General features: G+C 34.7%; 1 protein-coding gene across 1 annotated transcript in view; it reads right to left on the bottom strand.

Annotated features, from left to right (window-relative positions):
- Positions 1 to 1,466: 1,466 nt before the first annotated feature.
- The window catches only part of LOC110446590 (cilia- and flagella-associated protein 161-like), a 57,830-nt gene continuing 36,743 nt past the window's right edge, over positions 1,467 to 22,553 (bottom strand). Inside the window, exons 4-7 of the mRNA XM_021491800.1 lie at positions 18,156 to 18,240; positions 5,942 to 6,100; positions 5,105 to 5,178; positions 1,467 to 2,784 (exon numbers count right to left, since the gene is read on the bottom strand). Of these exons, the coding sequence (XP_021347475.1) occupies positions 2,640 to 2,784; positions 5,105 to 5,178; positions 5,942 to 6,100; positions 18,156 to 18,240 (463 nt within the window). The 3' untranslated portion in view covers positions 1,467 to 2,639. The remainder of the gene's footprint in view (positions 2,785 to 5,104; positions 5,179 to 5,941; positions 6,101 to 18,155; positions 18,241 to 22,553) is intronic.

Genomic DNA, 22,553 nt, shown 5'->3' with positions numbered 1-22,553 from the left:
TTTTCCATGCAAGAAAGACATCTTTCCAGAAAAGATTTTTACAGTTATTATGACAAAAGGAAATATAGTCTGGTCCACAGTTTACAAGAAGGTTTTTATCAATATTTGAATTAAAAATAATTTGCCATGTTCCTGTTGTTGAGAGTAATCTTCTAATCCAAGTTAGTTTTAATGAGTCTATAAATGATTTAATATGAATCATTTTGAGACCACCATCAGAAAAGTTTTTAATAATTACATCTCTTTTAATTTTATCAATCTTACTATTCCAGAGGAAATTATATATTTCTGTATTTATCTTTTTGACAAATGTATTATCAGGATTTGGTAAAGCGATAAATAAGTGATTAAATTGAGAAATTAGGATAGACTTTATTATATTTATTCTCCCTATTGGTGTAAGTATTCTCCTACTCCAAGTCTTCATCAAAGCTTTAAGTTTTACTAGTTTTTTATCAAAATTTATTTTTGGAATACGATGTAGATCAACATGAAAATCAATACCCAGAAGTGTAAACCTTGTATGTCCCCACTGTAAATTCCATTCATTAGCCATAACCTCATCACTATATTTTTTACTCCCTATCCAAACTACTTCGGTTTTTCCCAAATTCATTTTTAATCCGGATATTTTTTCAAAGTATTTTAATTCTTCTATAGATTCTCTAAGTGATATTTCTGATCCGTCCAGAATTAAAGATGTGTCGTCTGCATATTGTGAAAGTAAAATAGGTTGTTCAGCTTCGAGTACTTTTAAGCCTTTGATATTCTTGTTATTTCTTAATTTGATTGCCAAAATTTCCGAACAGAGGATAAAAATATAAGGTGATATCGGATCACCTTGTCGGCAACCCCTTTTTATATCAAAGAATTTTGACAGATTCCCCCCCTGATTAATTGCCGAATGTATCATTTTATTTTTGTATGTTCTATTTATCAGGAAATTAGAAGGAGATTTATAAAAATGTATTATTGGAAAAAAACGCCATTATTTTTACTAGTACAGCTTTTAAGTACAACAAATGCTAAAGAATAAAATAAGTTAAGCAAAGTTATATATGATGCTACCAATTTGAGAAATATCATCAATGTAAAGTGTACTGATGTCCATTCTCCACTGCACTATGTGCAGTGTCCCCCACACCATGTCATTATTTTGTAATATGTGCATGTTATATAGATGAGCTGTAAAGCTCAATGTAATAAAAGAATTTGAATTTGAAAAGAAATATCAAATAGTTCACCGCAGTATAACTTTGGCTCTTTTAGTCCTCTGTAATAATTGCAAATGTATTATGATGTCATTAGTACCAATGCACAGCTAGTACTACTTAGTATTTCCAATTTGAAACAGAGAATTAACAAAGGATGAATATTTCAAAGGGAGAATTTTCCCGTAAACAGCTGATGTCAGCTAGTGATTCGCATCAGCTTAGAAAGGAAAAGAAAGTAACAAACATTTGATATTAAGGTACTTCGTGTTTATTTACATTTTTACAAATACCTACATTTATGCATCTCCAATATTTGTAGATATTTGTGTATTGTTCATGTAAATATGAGTATGACATGAAAACAGACCTACAATGTACAATCAACAGTAGTACCTCATATATTTGACATTTGATGTTAAATTATCTATAAGCAGGAAATGGGAATGCAAACTTCTTTGGTAGTTATTAATGAAATACTGTAAAAACTCTTGTAGTACTTAAATGTATTTTTAAAGAAATTTAATTCTTGATTATAGTTCCTGAGAGATTATCCATCCTTATAAATCTCCAACTCTCTACAAATCATTGGAAAAGACATTAACCTCTATCCTAGACAAGAGAACACACATTTTCTTCGGTTTTATTTTGTAAAAAGTTCAAAATCAATATTTTGATTATCAAATTGAATATTTTCAATATGTAAATTTAAGCCCAATTAACTGATGTTAAAATTCATATCTATGTCTGTGTGGTATTTTATAATGGCAAAGGAATAGGACTTGTCTGTGTGGTATTTTATAATAAGGATAACGTTGATTTGGACAGAATGATATGTTCCTCTGCAATGCTTGATATTGAAACCTCAGTGTCTCTTAACATGTTGAAACTATTTCATAATGGGTTTTTTGTGATGTCACTCATACTTGTGGTGTTTCAAGTGAGAGGTATGCTGACAATTTAATATTTATGTCACAATTCTGACATCATTTTCAAAAAAAATCCATCAATAATCTTGGTCTAGTAATTTTGTGATAGCTTGTCAGTATTTACAACAAATCTTATCAAGATGCCAATTTATCCCAACACTTGAATTGTTAAACATGGCAAATATTTCATTTTCACTTATGAAGACACATATGTGTGGTTGTTTGAACCTGACAAATCAGACTTGGAGATAAACTTGTTTTACTGTTTATATATTCACTGAATCTGTAAAAACTAACTCCTCTCAGTGCATTCCATGTATATATTTCTGCTCTCTTAATTGGCCTTTTTTCCCCCGATTCATTAAATGTTGATCCTCATATCCTTTGATTAAATCCTTTTATAATCTGTTGTACACTATTCCATAGAGGATTTTATAATGTGTTCACTGATGAGTCATTGTGTCTTGATAATCTTCAAATTATAGATATGAAAGTGCTGTCACTGGCTGTCGGGGACAATTGGGCAAATCTCGTCACCTGGCACTCCCATCACCAACATCCATCGATTCACGTCCTTCTCTGCTTTATGGGAATCCAGATATGTGTTGGCAGATATTTCATATTCTCTATGTCCAAATGGGGTTCTGAAATGTTAACCAATTCACTGTATATTTAAATCGTTTGCCAGAATCATTAATTTACTTCAGCTTAATGAATTTCAAAGAAAGCCTGTACAAGTACATTTTAGTAATTGACAAGGTCTTCATAATTACATGTGATATTTTTACACATTCTTTTCAAGTCTTAAAAATATTTTCAACCAGTGAATTTTCTAAATTGTTGCTTTATTCTAAGATCTAATGATTTCATTTGAAACGACCACCAAAAATATTTCATTTTAAAGTGTAATTTTTCCCCTACAGAGTATATTCACGCATTTTATTCATGTTTATGATTTTTGCTAAATGGACTCTTCCTAATGGAAACTTAAATAGGTTTTAATATGGCTTGTTTTTTGGGCAACTGGCAATTATGACAAGATATATAAGAGAAGTTCATGAAAAATCAAATACAACAACCAATTATTAAAAACTAAAGGAATCAAGTTTCATAAAATAACAACAGAAATCCACTATGTAATAATAAATGTCCTGACCCATATATACTCTTGAAGGACACTAGTCCTTTGCAGGTTTACTTCCCAGGAGGTTGGTTTCTATAAATTGACTGAAACGATCTGGGAAACAAATCAGTCTAGCCTTGGTAGACACATGTACATACATACAGAGAAAGGGTTTGTTTTGGTTTGTTTGTGCTTAACGTCCTATTAACAGCTATATGTAGTCATTAAAGGACGAGCCAGGTTTTGGTGTTGGAGGAAAACTGGAGTACCTGATGAAGAGCCACTGACCTGAGGACAACTAGTACCTGGCGACTACCCCAAGTAGCTCGTACCTCAGATTTCCATATTTTCTCCATAAAAAATAATACGAAAAAAATAAGATTGGAGTTTTTGGACACTAATTTCTGCATTTCTTCCGCATTTTGAAAAAAAATACGGGAAAATGTAGAGAATGTATGGGAAAAAGAACTAACAAAATACAGAGAAATATGGAGAAATACGGAGATAATACAGAAAATGAATGCTGGCATTAGATCGTGCAGACAAATAAGAAAATATGGGTAAATGAGGATTCAAAAGACATAAAAAAAGCATGCACTGTTTACACTCAGTATTTGAATCGTTGGGGGATTTTACAGCTACATCTTCAAATCATTTGTAGCAAAGTTACTATCATAATGGTTAAACTATAACTGGAAGTGAAGACAGTAAACATCAAACCTTCCTCAGAAATTACGTGGAAACACGGACCAGAAGTGAGGCCTACATTTCGTGTGATACCAGCTACCAATGGACATTTACCCAAATAACTATCATATGTACAAGTACCGTGAATAGTCCTAAATGTCATTATTTATTCTCTGTACCAATATATAACCATTTTACTACGTCCAAATGAGGGCCAATGTAAATAACGGTCTGGCAGTGCTATTATATAGTTACAATATTAGTAATGTTTGTTTGAAAACTCATTTCATTTAGTATATATTCAATAATTTCCAATGCTTTGAACATTGTAAAACTTATTCCAGCGGAATAATCTAGCCGTTGCGGAATCTATGATGTGAAGATATTATCTACTATTCACTATGTCTTCAATTAAGTGTTGTTATTTACTGTCACAAGGCAAGGCACCGCATTTCTTACCTTATACCTGATCGTTTGTTTTAATTTGTTCTAATGAAACATGTCAACGTTTGGATAAAAGCCGTGCAATTAACCCAGTTTGACATTGTCTTAGTCATCTGTTTGATTGAAATAACTATTTTTACGGCCGGACTTGTGTATTCCTTGTGGAATCCACCAGCTGGATACTACAGATCTTTACAGAACTTTGTGCACGGACGTTGGATCTCCCATTCCCCGTATCATTATCATAACGGTTAAACTATAACAAAAAGTCAACTATTTGACCTATCTTGCCCAGAAGCCTCAGATTTATAGCTATTGTAAATTGACAATTTTATGCGAGTCTGTTTAAATTTGAGATATAAATCATTCTCCGCATTTCTTCATATTTCTCCAATGGAAAAAAATATGGAAAAACGTGGAGATCAGCGTAAAATACGGAGATTTGAAGTGCGAGAGGCTTCGAACCGGCGACCCTAGGTGGTGTAGGGCTAGTGATCGTAGAGATAGGGCTTTATTATACTGAGACAGTTTCAAATCATGTATCAATCAATGTTATTTTCAGTGAGCTAAACAAATGGGTACCAACACACTTGAGAGTATACCTGCAAAAGAGTGGAATACTTGCATGAGGTTACAGACATGGATTTTTAGTTGCTTTGTGTCAGAAAAAGTGGGCTGTTTTGCCACTTGGCTTTGCTGTTTGTACACACCTTGTTAAAAAAGATTCTTCCACTGCTAAATCCTGGTTAGTCTTCATGTGACTGATGATCACTATACTGTTAGCCTGAATAAAGGAAATGAACAAGACATCTAAATCATCTATTACTGGTATTGTTAACTAGGTCATTTTGTGCGGATTTGTCTTACAATATAACTGAATGAGGCGCCAAACCAAGCCACAAATAAAATTACTTTTTTGGATCACATCAATATGTCATATTGTTTAGGATGAAAAATACGAGTAATCCATCCCTTTTTTTTAAAAATAACTTACATAAATCCCCTTAGTATCCCTCCAAGTTTTCTTGTAATTATTTTTTGATACATAAACATACTACATTGGATCAAGTGGACATAACATTTTATTACAGACTGCTTTGCATTAAATATAGAAAGATTTGCAGATTTTTAAGAGGTTTGACAGAGGTTTCCCTGACAACCTAACACTGGGTTCAAAAACTATTAAATGGAACATATTACAGAAACAAATGTACTGAGATAGGGACTTAACATATATACTGAGATAGGGACTTAACATATATACTGTGATAGATAATTAATATACAGGGATAAGGACATAATATACTGAAATTGGGATTTAATGTACTGAGACAGGGACCTAACATATTGAGACAGGGACCTGATATACCATAATGAACAGGGGACTTGACATTAGATTCAGGTAGGGACCTAATACTTTTTATACTGGGAAAAGGATCTAATATACTGTCATTGAATTACTGAGATAAGGATCTAATATATTGTGAAAGGGACTTAACAAACTGATATATGGAACGAACATATGGATAATGGGACCAGTTATTTACCGGGACAGGAATATCTTCATTTTCCATCCTCATTCGTGGGTCATAGTAGAGTATCCTCCATTTTGTGAGTGCAGATGGTTGGCTGACAAACGTCACTGCCTGATGACGAGAACGAGGAGCAGACTTTTCTAGTGTTGTCCTGTCACTCTGTAGGTACAGCTGTAGACACAAGATGATAATATAAAGAAAAGAGATGTGCAAGTATTTTTGGAATATCACACAAATATTAATTATAATCATTCAACTTTCACAAAACTAAATCCGACCTCATATTAACAAGAGGCCCAATGGGCCTGCATCACTCACCTGGTATAAAACTTACAACTGTAACCTTACATGTGGACTAAAATAAAGCTACAGGCAAAATATCAGTGTCTTGACTCGAAGTCATTCAAAAGAACCTGTTGAAAGACTTAAACACATTTGACTCCTGTGACCTTGAAAGTAAAACAAGGGCATACAGTTGAACAAACTTTATAACCCTTTATCCCAGAATGCAATTTGCCAAATATCACGACCCTATACCTTTTTATTTATTGGGAAAGTAAGTTTTAAAGATTTATACACAATTGACCAGATGTGACATTGAAAGTGTCAAGTCATTCAGATGCCAAAACTTTTTATTTTTTGCCAATATGTATTAAATATGTATATATGTATATACTGCTTGCAAGCATAGATAGATATATATATATATACACAAATACAGATATTTTGACAGGGGCTGCCAGGGTTGGGGAGCCCTGGGGTCAGCCCCTGAACAATATGGTATCTTCACACAGGAGGGTTCTCATTCAACATTCATCAGTCATTCTCTTTCTCCATTTAGTTTATATGTATACAAATACACAAACTTGATAGCTCTTCATTTGAGCATGCTAGTGGTCACATTTCACCATCCTTTGCATTTTGGTTATTCAGAAGAAGTCGTTAAAATGTTTTAACATATTTGACCCCTGTGACCTCGAAATTATATTCAAGGTCATTCTTTACAAAAATCTTTACAAACCTTTCATCCCAGCATGCTACTGGCTAAATATCATCCTTACTATTTTTTTATTTAGGAGAAGTTGTTTAAGTTTTTGACATAATTGACCCCAGTGACCTTGAATATGTGTGAAGGTCATTCATTTTACCAAACTTGATATCTCTTCATCCCAGCATGCCTCTGGCCAAATATCATCATGCTGGCCTTTTGGTTATTCAGAAGAAGTTGTTGAAAGGTTGTATGAGACAATTGACACCTGTGACCTTGAATATGAGTGAAGGTCATTGATTTGAACAAACTTGGTATCCCTTTATTCTAGTATGCTCTGGCCAAATATCATTACCTTTTGGTTATTCAGAAGAAGTCCTTTAAAGATTTCAACATATTTGTTCCCTGTGACCTTGAAAATGAGATAAGGTCGTATATTTGTACAAAATTGATAGCCCTTCATTAAAACATGATACTGGCCAAATATCATTACCCTGGTCCTTTTTGTTATTCGGAGGAAGTTGTTTAAAGGTTTTTAAGTGACCTATTCTGATCGCGTCGTGCGTTAACTTTTTACATTTTCATCTTCTTCTCAAAAACCAGCGGATGGAATTTTTCAAACTTTGTGAGAATCATCCTTGGTAGATGAGGATACAAAATGGTAAAATTTGGATTCCTACACTAACCCCTGGGGCCAGGGCGGGGCCCAAAGGGAAAATTAACTAATATTTCAAAAATCTTCTTCTCCTAACTCAGAGGTACTACAGTTCATCTAGTGACAGAAAACGATCAGAATCCTGAAGGAAAATTTAAAAGAAAGAATATCAGAGTAAGAAAGACATGCAGTTAGAATTTATGTATGACGAAAAAGCCTGAGGAGCTCGGGTAAGATCAAGGGTAGCATGGGTAGAAAAAAGGAGAAAGGAATACAAAATATTTTTTAGGGATTGAAAGACAAAGACTAGCAAAAAAGGCTATTACAAGTATCAAGCAAGATAACGATAATATTGTTAACGATCCCGAGGAAATATTGAAAGAAATTGAGAAATTTTATTCAAAGCTTTATAACAGTGACTGCATTAATAAAGGGAGATAACTGAGTATACTGATAACTGTGACGTTCAGTATAGTTTATCAGAGGACGAACAAATTTCATGCGAAGGTGAGTTGAAATTAAAGGAGTGTGCAGTGGCAGTTAAAAACTTTAAGCCAAACAAAAGTCCAGGAAGTGATGGTCTGTCTGGTGAATTTTACAAAACATTTTGGGATGATATTTCAGATATTGTGTTAGGTTCGCTAAATGATGGATACAGGGAGGTGAGTTAAGTGATACACAGAAACAGGGAGTCGTAACCCTCATTTATAAAAAGAATGACCCGCTATTGTTACAAAATTGGAGATCAATTACCCTGCTAAACTTAGATTACAAAATAACTGCATACTTTTAGGCTTCACGACTTAAACCATTGATGCAAAAACTGGTAAGTACAGATCAAAATGGATATATTAAAAATAGATTTATCGGGTATAATATAAGGCAAATTCAGGACGTTATAGATTATTTGGAGAAATTTAACATTGATTCTTGTTTAGTCTTTTTAGATTTTACCATAGCTTTTGACACGATGGAGTGGGATTTTATGTTCGGTTGATTGGATAAATTTGGTTTTGGTCTCTTGTTCATCAAATGGGTTAAGGTGTTATATACCAATATCAAAGGCTGTGTTAAAAACAATAACTGGTTGACCGAAAATATATCGTTTTATTTGGAACAATGGAACAGACCGTGTAAAACGTAGTGTTATGATAGGCGATCGTAAGGCGGGCTATACCGGTCGTTGAATCCCATATAGATGTTTTAAATGAATCCTGGATACAAAGGTTAGTATCTCCTGTAGAAGCCTGTTGGAAGGTAATTCCAAATTATTATTTAGAAAAGCTCGGTGGCGCCAGTATGCTGTTTCTTAAGTCCCCTGGACACATACGTAACCTTCCAATAAATGATGTACCACAATTTTACATTGGTATCCTATAATCATGGTTGAAACTAAAAGAAAATAATACACCGGTCTTTGATTATGTTTATAAGGAAATTTGTCGGGAGATCATTTGGGGAAATAAATATATCAGAATATGGAACTTGGCTAATATTTCAGAACTGGATTGAATCTGGTTTAATTTTTATCAACGATATTCTAGATAATGATGGTGGTATAAATGAAATTAAAATTTACCAACAGTTAAAAGATACAAGAGACTGGATAAGTTAGGTTAGTCAGGTAAAGAAAGCTATTCCAAAAGAATGGAAGGAAAAAATCAAGGGCGATAATGCAAGGGTAAATGTACAAACTAACACTGATCTATGAGTTTTTAATAAAGGAGTTGGTGTTAAAATAGATAAGGTGAATAATAAGTTTCTGTATTTGGCATTTATGAGAAAAAGAAATCCAATTCCTACCGTAGGGATATGTGGGAAGGTCTGTTTGAGATAGAAAGTATAGTGGTTTGTTTTTTGGTGGATTATTTGAATTTATCAAAAATATTATAATTGAGAATGATGATTTTTTTTTTAAATGGAAGCTATTCAATAATATTCTTACAAATGGAATCTTACTTAAAAGATGGAATATTATTGATGATGAAAAATGTTGCATTTGTAAAGTTAAGGATGATTATATGCACTATTTTATCGAATGTAAATGTGTAGAATCATTGTGGAATTTAATCAATGAGCTTCTACGAAAACACAATTACAATGTTCAGTTAAGAAATATGTATTACATTATGGTAGGATATAAGATTGTTGACATGAAGTACAAAGAATTTAACATTCTTCTGTCTCTGATTGGGTTATACAGTATATAAACATTACCACATCTTAAATAGAAGGGTTGACAATTGCTCGATGGTATATTTATTTAAATATACCTTGAGAGAAAGCTACTACTACAGAGATATAGAGATATTAAATCATTAAAAGATATCGCAAAGTCTTTGAACGAGTAATGGTATAAAAAGAGTAAAAAAACAGTGAAAAGAATAAATATATATATAAAAAAAAGGTGCACTGATGATAATACTGAAGGCTCATGGCGCTTGGCACCTAAAGTTACGATTTCTGGGTAAAGAAATAGTATGGACAGGATTTGCATGTCATGTGCATGGGTATGCAAGGGATGAGTATGTACTAGTATGTGTATGTGTGTGTGTGTTGGTGTGTGTTTGTGGATGCTACATACCGAGGTAAAAATGGTGTGTGTGTGAACATGTGGACATTTTGAGTAGTATATCAGTGTTTCTGTGTACATACACACGCAGACACATGTGCACATATGCATACACATGCATACACATGCATACACATTAACATGTATGTATGTGCGTGCATGCATGCGTGTGTGTGAGGGTGTGTGTGTTTGTGTTGGTAATAAAAGACGATATTGAATTGTTATCATTCAGTTACGCGTGTGTTTGTAATGTACGTAATGTTAGTGAAGGTGCACGGGTGAGAAGGTTGTGTGAGAAACTGGTTTTTTTTGTGTGTTTTTTTGTGTAAATCGGACCGATGCAATGTGAAATGTGTTTAGTAACAAAATATGAGGGATGTGAATGTATTAACATTGTGACAATATATGTGACTATATATTTACTTAATATTATCATATAATGTGATATATGAAATCTGGAGAACTATAAATCAAAAAGAGCCTATATCTGAGCAAAAAGATTAAAAAAAAAAGAAAAAAAAGAAAAAAAGAAAAAAAAGGATTGTAAATTTCAGTACCTATCTGGTACTTTATGTTCTCCCTTGGGAGGGGTAAAGTTGACTATAGTTTATATTGGGAAATAACACTTTTGGGTATATTTTATCCATTTTCAGCAGGAAAGTATTCAAACTTGGTCAGAATTATCTTTGGTGGATGAGTGTATTACAGACCCGTACACGTTCGCTGTTTCACCTTGGATACAAACGGTACGGAAGTACTACGCAAACAGTACGGAAGTGCTACGCAAATGGTAAGCAAATGGTACACAAATGGTACGGAAATGGTACGGAAGTGCTACGCAAATGGTACGCAAATGGTACAGAAATGGTACGCAAGTGCTACGCAAACGGTACGGAATTGGTATGCAAGTGCTACGCAAACGGTACGGAAGTGTTACGCAAACGGTACGGAAGTGCTACACATGACGCTTACAAACGGTGTTTCGTTTGTGGTAACAAGAACAGGTTTACATAAAAAGCGGAAGCATATAAAATATCTAAAACGAAACGAACATCCCCAAAATGCATAGGAGGGAACAGCAGTAAACTGTAGGCTACGAGGAGGTACATAAGAATGATTTAAATTTTGCCATTTCGTTTGCATAATGGATGAGTGTGAAACAAACAGAAATGTCTTGTGATTTATAAAGATAAAGGTTGATCAAATATTGGTACATGTAATATATCCATCACAAAGACCTGACGTACGCTAACAGATCAACGCGACACACAGATAGTAATAAGTTATGGTCATTAGTATTTCCACCTGCTTACCGAATAAAAGACTAATTAATATTGACAGTAAGTAAACTTGTTACATTTTTTTTAACGAGAAATGTAAAATTTAATAAGCCTTATAATAATAAAAAATTATATAATTTCAGACTCCTGTGTTAGGGATCCAGTACCTCTATTTCTATTTGTTATATCGTCTTTAATACTTCCATACATTTTTAGATTTTTCGTAGGATTAGGAAACCGATAACGTGCTTAATTATTAGTACATGCAAATACATGCATCAGAGATTTGAAATGTATACATGTTATACCATGTCTATTATTTAATTTCATTCACAGATAATTTTAAGTTATGAGGAGATATTTTCTTTATTTCTTTCAGATATTCTTTTTGTATGGGTTTTTTGCAGGTAGTTTTGTAGATCAAAATGATCGTAAATATATCTATAAAAAAATGCTTTTGAGAATATTCTATTTCAATCTCCACATTCTTCTCTATAAATATCAATTAACATTTTTTTAATTAATTAATAAATCTTGTTGTCGTTAAGGATGTATACCTCTGAGAAGTCCAAAAAATCCTGTATTAAACTTTTTTTCTTATATGGATTTTTGGAAAAAGGAGATAATGGCATAGTAGAAAATGCAAAAATAAGTATATGTCCGTGTGTCTGTTTTTGTGCTATGATCGGTCAAAGATACCAATTTTACACAATATGTGATTTAAGGTGAATTTTCGGGTTTTGACCATTTGCAGAACAAATTCATACAATTTCTTCCAAGTGTATTATCAGATATGCATGAATGTTTGTAGAATTGATAAAAATAGTATTTTCTTTTAAATTATGGAGGTAAAATTTCTTAATCTTATTCATTTGACTCAGACATGCGATTTTAGTTACCCCTATCCTTATTTTTTAATGAAAATATACACATTTCTTCACCATTTTTTGCAGTGTAAACGCTTGATATAAAAAATTCCTGTATTAAACTTTTTTTAGTATTCAATGAATCAAAAGCAAATGAGTTTCTCTTTCTAAAACAGCCACAAAAAAGGGGGGTCGTTGTGCGTCTTTTTTTGTCCCATTATTGTTTGTGTTATTTTTCACCTTTTTCGGGGTCAAAAATCAAAAGTGCTTCAGTTACCCTAATATGTAAAAAAAATACCAATAATATATAACTTTCCACTTTTTTGCATGTTATTTTAATCATATTGAACATTATAAAGTTGTACAGCAAAATTGAACCTGCTACAATTAAAAATGGTAACACAATGACAATTTAAGTGATCAATCTAGTGTCAAAAAAGATGAAATTTTGGCCCTTTGTGAAGCGCAAGAAATTCACATAAAAATACACTTTTTCAAAATGGCCGCCAAATTGGTATTTTTTTTCAAATTCTTGTAAAAATTGTTCTACACACAACAGACATCTAGTTTTTTGACATGTTTTTCAGATGTGTGTTTGCTATTAAATCTATCATAATTTGTTAAATATTACAAAACCCGTTACACCAGATCAAAACGAAACTTGAACGTGATTGAAACCTCAGAAGAGTACATCCTTAATATAATATTTCCAAATATACCCTAGGCCAGGTTAATCCAAGCCTCTGATATGTACTGTCCACTGTGCAACTTGCTAAAGGCGCTAAGTGGTATACTAATTGGTCAGCTGTAAAAGGTCAATTATCTTTTTCATTGAACCATGTACTGTAAGTATAGGTTATTAACTGGCTTACTACATGCTTCCCAACTCGAACAAAACAGAAAAAATGTTCACCTGGACAATCATTTTACCTACCCTACAATGCAGATAATTTACATGTACATGTGTGAGTGAGTACTAATCAGAACCAGGTATTGTCTTTATTCTCAATAGCCCAGTCTGAGTGTATCCTTCATAATGGATACAAGTGGTTTTGGATAACTATCCAGGTCCAGTGTCAGGGAAGGTAAGGAGTGTCTGTTCAACAATTAGAACAAAATAGGGGAACTGTTGAATTCTGACTACATTTTCAGTTTAATTTTCAAGATGTGGCAAAGGTACAGGATATTGAAACCATTTTCATGTATACAATGTAAGGGTTTATCAATCCCTAAGGAATTCCAGTTCTTTCAATGAATGGTATATTTGAATGTGCAATTTTGTATAAAGAAACAGCTCCTGAAGATTATTAACTTTTCCAGGAAATGCTTATCCTAGCTCTCACGTGATAAGGAAATCAATAACGCTGCCAACTCCGTAATTTCTATTGTTTGTTTTTCAATCATGAAATAACCATTTTTAACTCTTTTTTTTTCTTATTTTAAATGTGTCAACTAAGTTTACCCTTTCCACTGTATTGACTTCATCGTTACTTACATATTGATTATCTCCCCTTTTCTTACAGCATTTGTGACCACAGTCCATTGGGCACACCCCCTTTCATGGTCATGTGATCATGATTGGCCATGAAAGGGGATTATGTGTGCAGTATGTGGACTGTGGTAGCAAGTGATTTATTGCCCACAGTTTTCCATTGTGAGAGGTGGGAAGTATGCAGTAGATGAACTTACAGCTGTATACAGGTAAATCATTTCAAGGTAAAAACCTACAGGTAAGATACTTTTGCTGTGCCTCGATCAGGAAATGACAGCCCCAGGCACAATTTCATTTCACAACAGTGCCCTAACCAAGGTAAACTAATATTTAACTTGGAATTCCTAATTTAATAATAAAAAAATGACCCTTATTTGGATATTTAACTTCTCACGTAGATGATTTGTTTTAAAACTAATCTATTTTTTTTTAAATAATCTATCATGAGTTCTGTTATCAGCGAGCAAGGTTGAATACTAACCCTAAATACCACGGATTAATTCCGTGCTAAAACGTAACAAACTTTTCATATCAGATTATTGAAAATGATGATATTTTTCAGTAATCATTAAAAAAAATCATTTTTAAGATAACTTTATTGTCATCATGTGACTGAGTTCCTGAGAAAATAGAGTGTGATTCATTGTTGTCTATAGCAGAGACGTATATATTACAATACGTCTCTGTCTATAGTAAGTTTGTTAACAGAGTGCCCTCTCTGTGTGTGGTAATTATAAAGGTGTCAAAAATCAGTCAAGCACATCAGAATCCAATGTGACCACAGGTAAATGGTCAATGCATTATCACTGCCTATATTCTCAGGTATATAGATACATGTATCATATTGAAAGAAATGTATCTGTCAGCGGGTGGTCATGTTGCCCTAACAACCTTTATAACGGCCACTAAAGTGTTTATACCTTCAACAAGGGACAGGTCATTACCACATGGCCAGCTGTATGCCTGTTATTTAAATTACCCCTATAAGGCCTAGCTGCTGGTGTGGGGAACACACAGTAGGCCAATTGGAGGAGGGCTGTTACATCCAGGTATGTGTAAACCGTCATTTTTGTGGGTTTTTTCCTTCAGACTATTATGATAGTTGGAATTATTTTCACATAATGCGGTTTATAATGATTTGTTTTTTACAATTCGTTTCGACAAATATATATTCCGTAAAATTTTCTTCGACCGAATGTTTCACAAACGCTTTTTAAATGGAAAGATGTAGACGCAAGTGCTACGGAAACAATATGGAAGTGCTACGGAAATGCTACGCAAGTGATACGCAAGTGATACACATGCTACGCAAACGGTACGCTGAAAGTGGAACAGCGAACGTGTACGGGTCTATACAATGTAAAATTGGGTTCCTGGCCCAACCCCAGGGGCTAGGGCGGGGCCCCAAAGGGAAAATTTACCAATTTTTAAAAATTCTTATCCCTTGATTTCACTTAGTTTACATGTTGATTTCAACAATGAAATTGAGCTACCAGTACCTATAATATAACTCAGGTGACCGCTAAGGACCTTGGGCCTCTTGTTTTAAGACATTTGGCCCCTGTGACCTTGAAGATGGGTGAAGTTCATTATAATTTAAACAAACTTGATAGCCCTTCATCTAAGTATGCTAACTGACCAACTATCTTTTTGCCCTGGTCCTGATGGTTATAAGGAAGAAGTTGTTTAAAGATTTTAACATATCTGACCCCTGAGACCTTGAATATGGGTAAAGGTCATTCATTTAAAAAACTTGATAGTCCTGCATCTAAGCATGCCAGTAGCCAAATATCATTGTCTTGGTCCTTATGGTTATTAAGAAGAAGTTGCTTAAAGATTTTAACATAGTTGACCCCTGTGACCTTAAATATGGGTAAAGGTCATTAATTTGAACAAACTTGGTAGGTCTTTATCCCAGTATGCTTCTGGCACTTGCTATTTCGCAAGTAACAGAGGGCTACCAAATTTGTTCAAATGGATGACCTTTACTTATATTCAAGGTCACAGGGGTCAAATATGTTTAAAACCTTTAAACAACTTCTTCTCAATAACCAAGAAGTCTACTATAATAATATTTCGCCAGTAGCATGCTGGCATGAAGGGTTACCAAGTTTATTCAAACGAATGACCTTGATTTATATTCAAGGTCACAGGTGTCAAATATGTTCAAAACCTTTATACAACTTCTGAATAACCAAGAGCCCTAGGATAATGAAATATGACAAGTAACATGCTGGGATGAAGGGCTACCAAATTTGTTCAAATGAATGACCTTTACTTATATTCAAGGTCACAGTGGTCAAATTCTTTTAAAACCTTTAAACAATTTCTTCTCCATAACCGAAAGTCCTAGGGTGATGATACTTGGCCAATAGAATGCTGGGAGTAAGGGCTCCCAAGTTTGGTCACATAAATGACCTTAACTTATATTTAAGGTCACAGGGGTCAAATATGTTAAAAACCTTTTTATAACTTCTTAATAACCAAGAGGCCTAGGATAATGAAATTTGGCTACTAACATGCTGGGATAAAGGGCTACCAAATTTGTTCAAATCAATGACCTTGATGTATATTCAAGGTCACAGTGGTCAAATATGTTTAAAACCTTTAAACAACTTCTTCTCAGTAACCGAAAGCCCTTGGATAATGAAATTTGGCCAGTATCATGCTGGGATAAAGGGTAACAAAATTTGTTCAAATCAATGACCTTTACTTATATTCAAGGTCACAGGGGTCAAATATGTTTAAAAACTTTATACAACTTCTTCTCAATAACCAAGAAGCATAGGATAATGAAATTTGGCCAGTATCTTGCTGGGATGAAGAACTACCAAATGTGTTCAAATGAATCCCTTTACTTATATTCAAGGTCACAGTGGTCAAATATGTTTGAAACCTTTAAACAACTTCTTCTCAATAACCGAAAGTCCTACAATGATGATACTTGGCCAACAGCATGCTGGGATAAAGGGCTACCAAGTTTGTTCAATTAAATGACCTTGACCTATATTCAAGGTCACAGGGGTCAAATATGTTAAAAACCTTTATACAACATCTCCTGAATAACCAAGAGGCCTAGGATAATGAAATTTGGCCACTAACGTGCTGGGATAAAGGGCTACCAAGTGTGTTCAAATGAATGACCTTGATGTATATACAAGGTCACAGGGGTCAAATATGTTTTTTGAAAAACCTTTAAACATTTTCTTCTCAATAACCTAAAAACCTAGGATGATGATATTCGGCCAGTAGCATGCTGGGATAAAGGGCAACCAAGTTTGTTCAAATGAATGACCTTGACATATATTCAAGGTCAAAGGGTTAAAATATATTTAAAACCTTTAAACAACTTCTTATCAATAAGCAAAAGGCCAAGGTTGATGATATGTGTCCATTTACATGCTGGCATGAAGGACTACCAAGTGAATGACCTTTGCCCATATTCAATGTTACAGTGGTCAATATATGTTTAAATCTTGAAATGATTTGTTCTGTATAACCAAAAGGTCCAGGGTAATGATATTTTGCCAGAAGCATGCTGGGTTGGAAGACTATAAACTCTGTTCAACCTAAAGTCTTTGTTCAACATTCAAGGTTACAGGCATCATATGTTTAAATCTTTTAATAAGTTCTTCTGAATCAAACACTGATATTCTGCCTGTAGCTGTATTTTGGTCCACTTTTAAGATTACAAATGTGAGATAAATACCAGGTGAGCAATTCAGGCCCATTGGGCCTTTTGTTCAATTAAGAGAGCCTCTGACGAGCAAAAATGAAAAATTTGTGATGAGTTTCATAAAGTTCCTATGAAATGAAAACCAGTGTAAGATCCTTTTTATCACATAATTAAAGTTTGTGGCATTTATTCGTGTAAAACGACAATTTACATGCAACACTGATAGGTAAAAAGCTGTCATTTTGACTCCAGTGCAGAGCTAGTGAAAGTATTAATATTTACTATGAACATACGTTTGGCCTGTAGAACTTTAGTATTCATACCCCTGAATCATGAAATAGAACACACACAATTTTCCTCAAAACAACTTACATTAATTAGTTGATAAAAATCTGTCCAAGAAATTAATTGAACAATTTGATAATGACTGGTTGCTAAGTAAGATCTCTGAAAAAAATGTTTTATAGATATTAAACTTGCTATTGTCCCCAGCGATGCTTTGGGTATGAAAGTGTTCACTCAAACATTTTCTCCAAAGCATTGAATTTATCTCCACTCCTCAAAAAATTCAGGAAATCAGAAAGTGAATGCTTTAGTAAGCATTATGGATCTATTTATACTGCAGTTTTATTTTAGCTCTAGTCATCAAAATATTTTCCCAATTTAAGGAGCACATGAATTTTGAAGTGTTACTTACATCACCACCCTCACCATCCATGGTGCAGAGGAAAAAGTCCTGGCCATAACACAATTTGTCACCCTTCACATGGTTGGGTTCACATCTTCAAACAAAACAGACTTTGTTAATGGCAAATATAAAAAACATATGCAAGAATGCAATAAATAAAAACTGAGGTTATTTTAAACTATTAGAGATAATGCTAGCTGAAAAGGCGAATCCAAACTCTAACACAATTCATAATTATAATGTCAGGTATTGGAAAATTAACTTATCATGATATTTGGGGCAAATTAGGCAAACATCAGCATTTTCACCTCAAATTTGTGTATAACTCCCAATAGAAAATTTCTTGGAAAACTAGAACTGTTGCCTATTGGCTAACTAATAATGTTTATTATCCCAGAAGGTTTTGAAAAAGCATGATTGCTGGTTTTCTACTTGGATGGAGATTGTTGGTAAATTTCCACTGGGATGGAGATTTGGCAGCAGACCGAAAGTGATAGATGTTGATGACATCATAATATTCATTTAATCTCTCTGTCATCGCTTGTTTTTAATTGGAAGATTGATGGAGCTTAACATATATCAGTGCATGAAAGTCTTTATGTTGGTTTCCATGTTTTTATATATAATTGACAATGAACAATATATTCAATGTTCAATTTTAATGGTAGACCCATAGACAATTAGACAATCACCACCAAAAACAGACTGTTTGTCTATGGGGATCAGTTACTTAGGAAAGTATTCCTACAATTGTTCATAAGGAGTATCAAACTATATTATCATGAGGAATTTTGTAGCAAGATAAATAGATAAAATAAAATTGTCCCTTTAAACGTTTTCTTCTGAATAACTAAAAGGGCAAGGATGATGAAATTTAATCAGTGCCATGCTGGAATAAAGAGCTACTAACTTTGTTAAAATGAAAAACCTTGACTGATATTCAAGGTCACGGGGGTTGATTATCTTAAAAAATATTCAAATGACTGCTTTGTAATAACCAAATTGCCAATAATATTGATATTTGGGCAATAACCTGCTAGGATGAAGAGCTACAAAATGTGTTCAAATGAGTGACATTGACTTATATTCATGGTCACAGGAGTCAAATATGGGGAAAACTTTAAACGACTTCTTCTGAATTACCAAAAGGTTCAGGGAGATGATGTTTGGGCAGATCACGTTGCTTGGATAAAGTGCTACCAACTTTATTTAAATGAATGACCTTCTCCCATATTCAAGGTCACAGAGGTCAAATAGGTTGAAATTTTTAAAAGAACGAATTACCAAAAGGTCCCGGTTGGTGAAAATTGGCCAGAAGCATGCTGTTCTATAGATCTACCAAATTTATTCAAATTTATGACCTTCGCCTATATTCAAGGTCACAGGATAAAATATGGTTAAAACTGTAAACGACTTCTTCTGAATAACCAAAAAGTGTAGGGTGATGATATTTGGCTAGTAACATGCTGGCATGAAGGGTTATCAAGTTTGTTGAAATAATTAACCTTATCCCATATTCAAGGTCACACAGGATAAATATAGTGAAAACTTTAAACAACTTCTGACTTACCAAAGGTCCAGGGTAATGATATTTGGCCAGAAGCATGCTGGGATGAAGGGCTACTAACTTTGTTTAAAAGAATGACTTTCTCCAAAATTTAAGGTCACATGGGTGAAATAGGTTGAAATCTTTAAATGACTTCTCATGAATTACCAAAAGGTCTAGGGTGTTGAAAATGGGCCAGAAGCATGCTGTTGCAAAGAGCTATTTTCAAGGTTGAGGGGTAAAATATGGTGAAATCTGATATTGGTGATCATCTCTTTTTTCACCCAGGAGGAGACAGCTTTTAAAAATGATGTACCTCTATTTCTCCTATTGGGCCCCACCCCTGTTTCCCCAGGGTGGCCACATTCTCAGTTAAATTGAATTTTCCTCACCCGTAGATGCTCTAGAACAAGTTTGGTTCAAATCCTTTCATCAGTACAAAAGGAGAAGAACTTTTAATCTTTTCCTCTATTTCCCTGAATGGGTCCAAACCCTCTGCCCCAAAAGGGGGGCCATATCCACCGTTTATACACAATTGATCTTCTTTGTCTAAAGATTCTCAAGAACAGGTTTGGTTAATACCCCTAAATTGATACAAAAGTAGAAGGATTTGATTATTTTCCTTCTCTTTCCCCTGTTGGGGCCTAAGTGGCTTGCGTGTGACCAAGGTCAGTGTGAATCCATGTAGCTATTGTTTTTTCACAAAGATTGACCAAATTTCGTTTCTTTTCCTGTGACCAATTTCATACCAAGTCAAAATGGGACGATTTTTCATGAGATCAAATTATTTGAAATAAAAAGCGTGAAAATGGGTTTGAGAATCCGGGTCTTCTCGGGTCATAGATTTAAAAACGGGTGAAATGATGACCCGTTCGGGTCATAATTTTTTCGGGGTGGAGGGTCTTGTTTCCGGGTGTGATCCAGACAATCCGGGTGAGTTGACAGGTATACATGTAAGATGTAAGCTGGTTTTAAAGTGGATACTTTAGCAATGCAATTATCCTAGTACCAGTGTACATAAACACCTAGTGGTCCGGGGCGATGTTGATGGTAAGATCATATATTGGTTGGTTGGTTGGTTGATGGGTTTATAGACTACACTTCACGGGCGAAGCCCCGTGTTCGGTCGTCTTGAGGGGGTAAGCGTTAGCTTACCGGGCCCTCGGATATTCAAAATGTCCTAGCCCATCCAGGTCACGCTCTAAGGTTGGACAGCTCCTTAGATGCGGATAGGCTGTCACAGCTACTGCGGTCACATGTCCGGGAACACGTCCTTTCTGTAGCTTCACTGCCCTAGCTCCTATGAAAATCATATATCCACAGAGTAGTTTATATACCCAAGTGATAATTATAGGTCTCAGAAACAGTTCTAATGATCCAATATTGGCACTGGAGCCGAACATAAAATGTTGTTTGGATGTGTATTACTGTAATTTAAATAGACATTTTGCTAAGGATCACTTTTATTTTTGGGCATATGTGAAAATAAATATTTTATTTGGTTTATACTGAGATTATTTTTGAAAAGTTTATTGTTCTTTTAATTTATCAGCATGCTAAAATTCCAAAAATCATAATACAGTTGGAAAATGAGCCACAGGAAAAGGGTTAATACCCTTAAAATTGGTAACCACGAGGTATTCACTGAAAAACTTAAATTGAACAAAACTTATCCTAAATAAACAGAAATTGTTTAAGTATCGAGTGTGACAACCATGACCATCAATCAAAACTTCACAACGTTGCGCAAGCCCCGAATGAGATCGCGTATCCGGTTTTGTGGGATAGCATTTCACTCAGCTACCAAGGCTGTTCCCAGCTCCTGGAGTGTTCTTGACTTAACATTTCTGGCAGAGAGAGCTGTCTGCAGCATGTGCCACACATGCTCGATGGGATTTAGATCCAGCGAGCGGGCTGGCCAATTCATTTGTTGAATAGTCTCTTGCTGTAGATACTGCTCAGTGACCCTTGCTCTATATGGTCTAGCAGTACAGTCCATAAGGATGAAGTTAGGGCCGATAGCGCTAGCGTAGGGTCTGACATAGCCATCAAGGACTTCATCGCAGTAAATCACGGTACCATTATGGAAAACATGGAGGTCAGTTTTCCGATGAAGGTTTATGCCTCCGCACACCATCACTGAACCTCCGCCATATCGGTCATGTTCAACAACGTTACCTGCCTGGAACCTCTCCCCAGGTTGTCTCTTTACTCTAACCTGTCGGTGAAGTCAAGACAGAATCTAGACTTGTCAGTAAAAAGAACCAGTTCCCATTCCTGAAGAGTCCAAGTGCTGTGAGCTTGGGTCCAATCCAATTGGTCCCTAACATGGCGGGCAGTTAAGGGAACTCGTATTGCTGGTCTACGTGACCTTAAACCAGCACCATGAAGATGGTTCCTAACTGTCTGAGTGGCTACCTGGGTACCACAAGCATTTATTTAAATAAAAGAGGTCATTTTGTAAAGCTGTGACAGTCTGGAACCTGTGACGCCATGCCTGTATGAGCAAATATCGGTATTGGCGCTGCATTGCAGCCCTAGAACGTCCTCCAGCATGACGTCTGGAAGGGTTTCTGTTAGTTTGGAAACAATTTTATATTCTTGCCACAACACTTTGATACACCCCAAGGTCTGCTTCAACCTGATGTTGATACATGCTAGCTTGCAGCATTCCGATCATTTAACCGTTGTCTGGTTCGTCTTTGTGCCATATTCAAACAAAAACACGCAAAGAATATTCATCAAATTGATTTCCTTGACAATTTGAAAAACACCTTACTTAGCCTAGCTTAGCTTTTAAAAGGGGTGTACATGTTTACTTGGAAGCGTTTAGCAAAAGATCGACAGGTGTGGAGGAACTT

The sequence above is a fragment of the Mizuhopecten yessoensis genome, unplaced genomic scaffold (assembly GCF_002113885.1).
Source record: "Mizuhopecten yessoensis strain PY_sf001 unplaced genomic scaffold, ASM211388v2 scaffold2831, whole genome shotgun sequence".
NCBI lineage: Eukaryota > Metazoa > Mollusca > Bivalvia > Pectinida > Pectinidae > Mizuhopecten > Mizuhopecten yessoensis.
The sequence above is the reverse complement of the archived record's forward strand: the minus strand, read 5'-3'. Positions and strand labels throughout refer to the sequence as shown.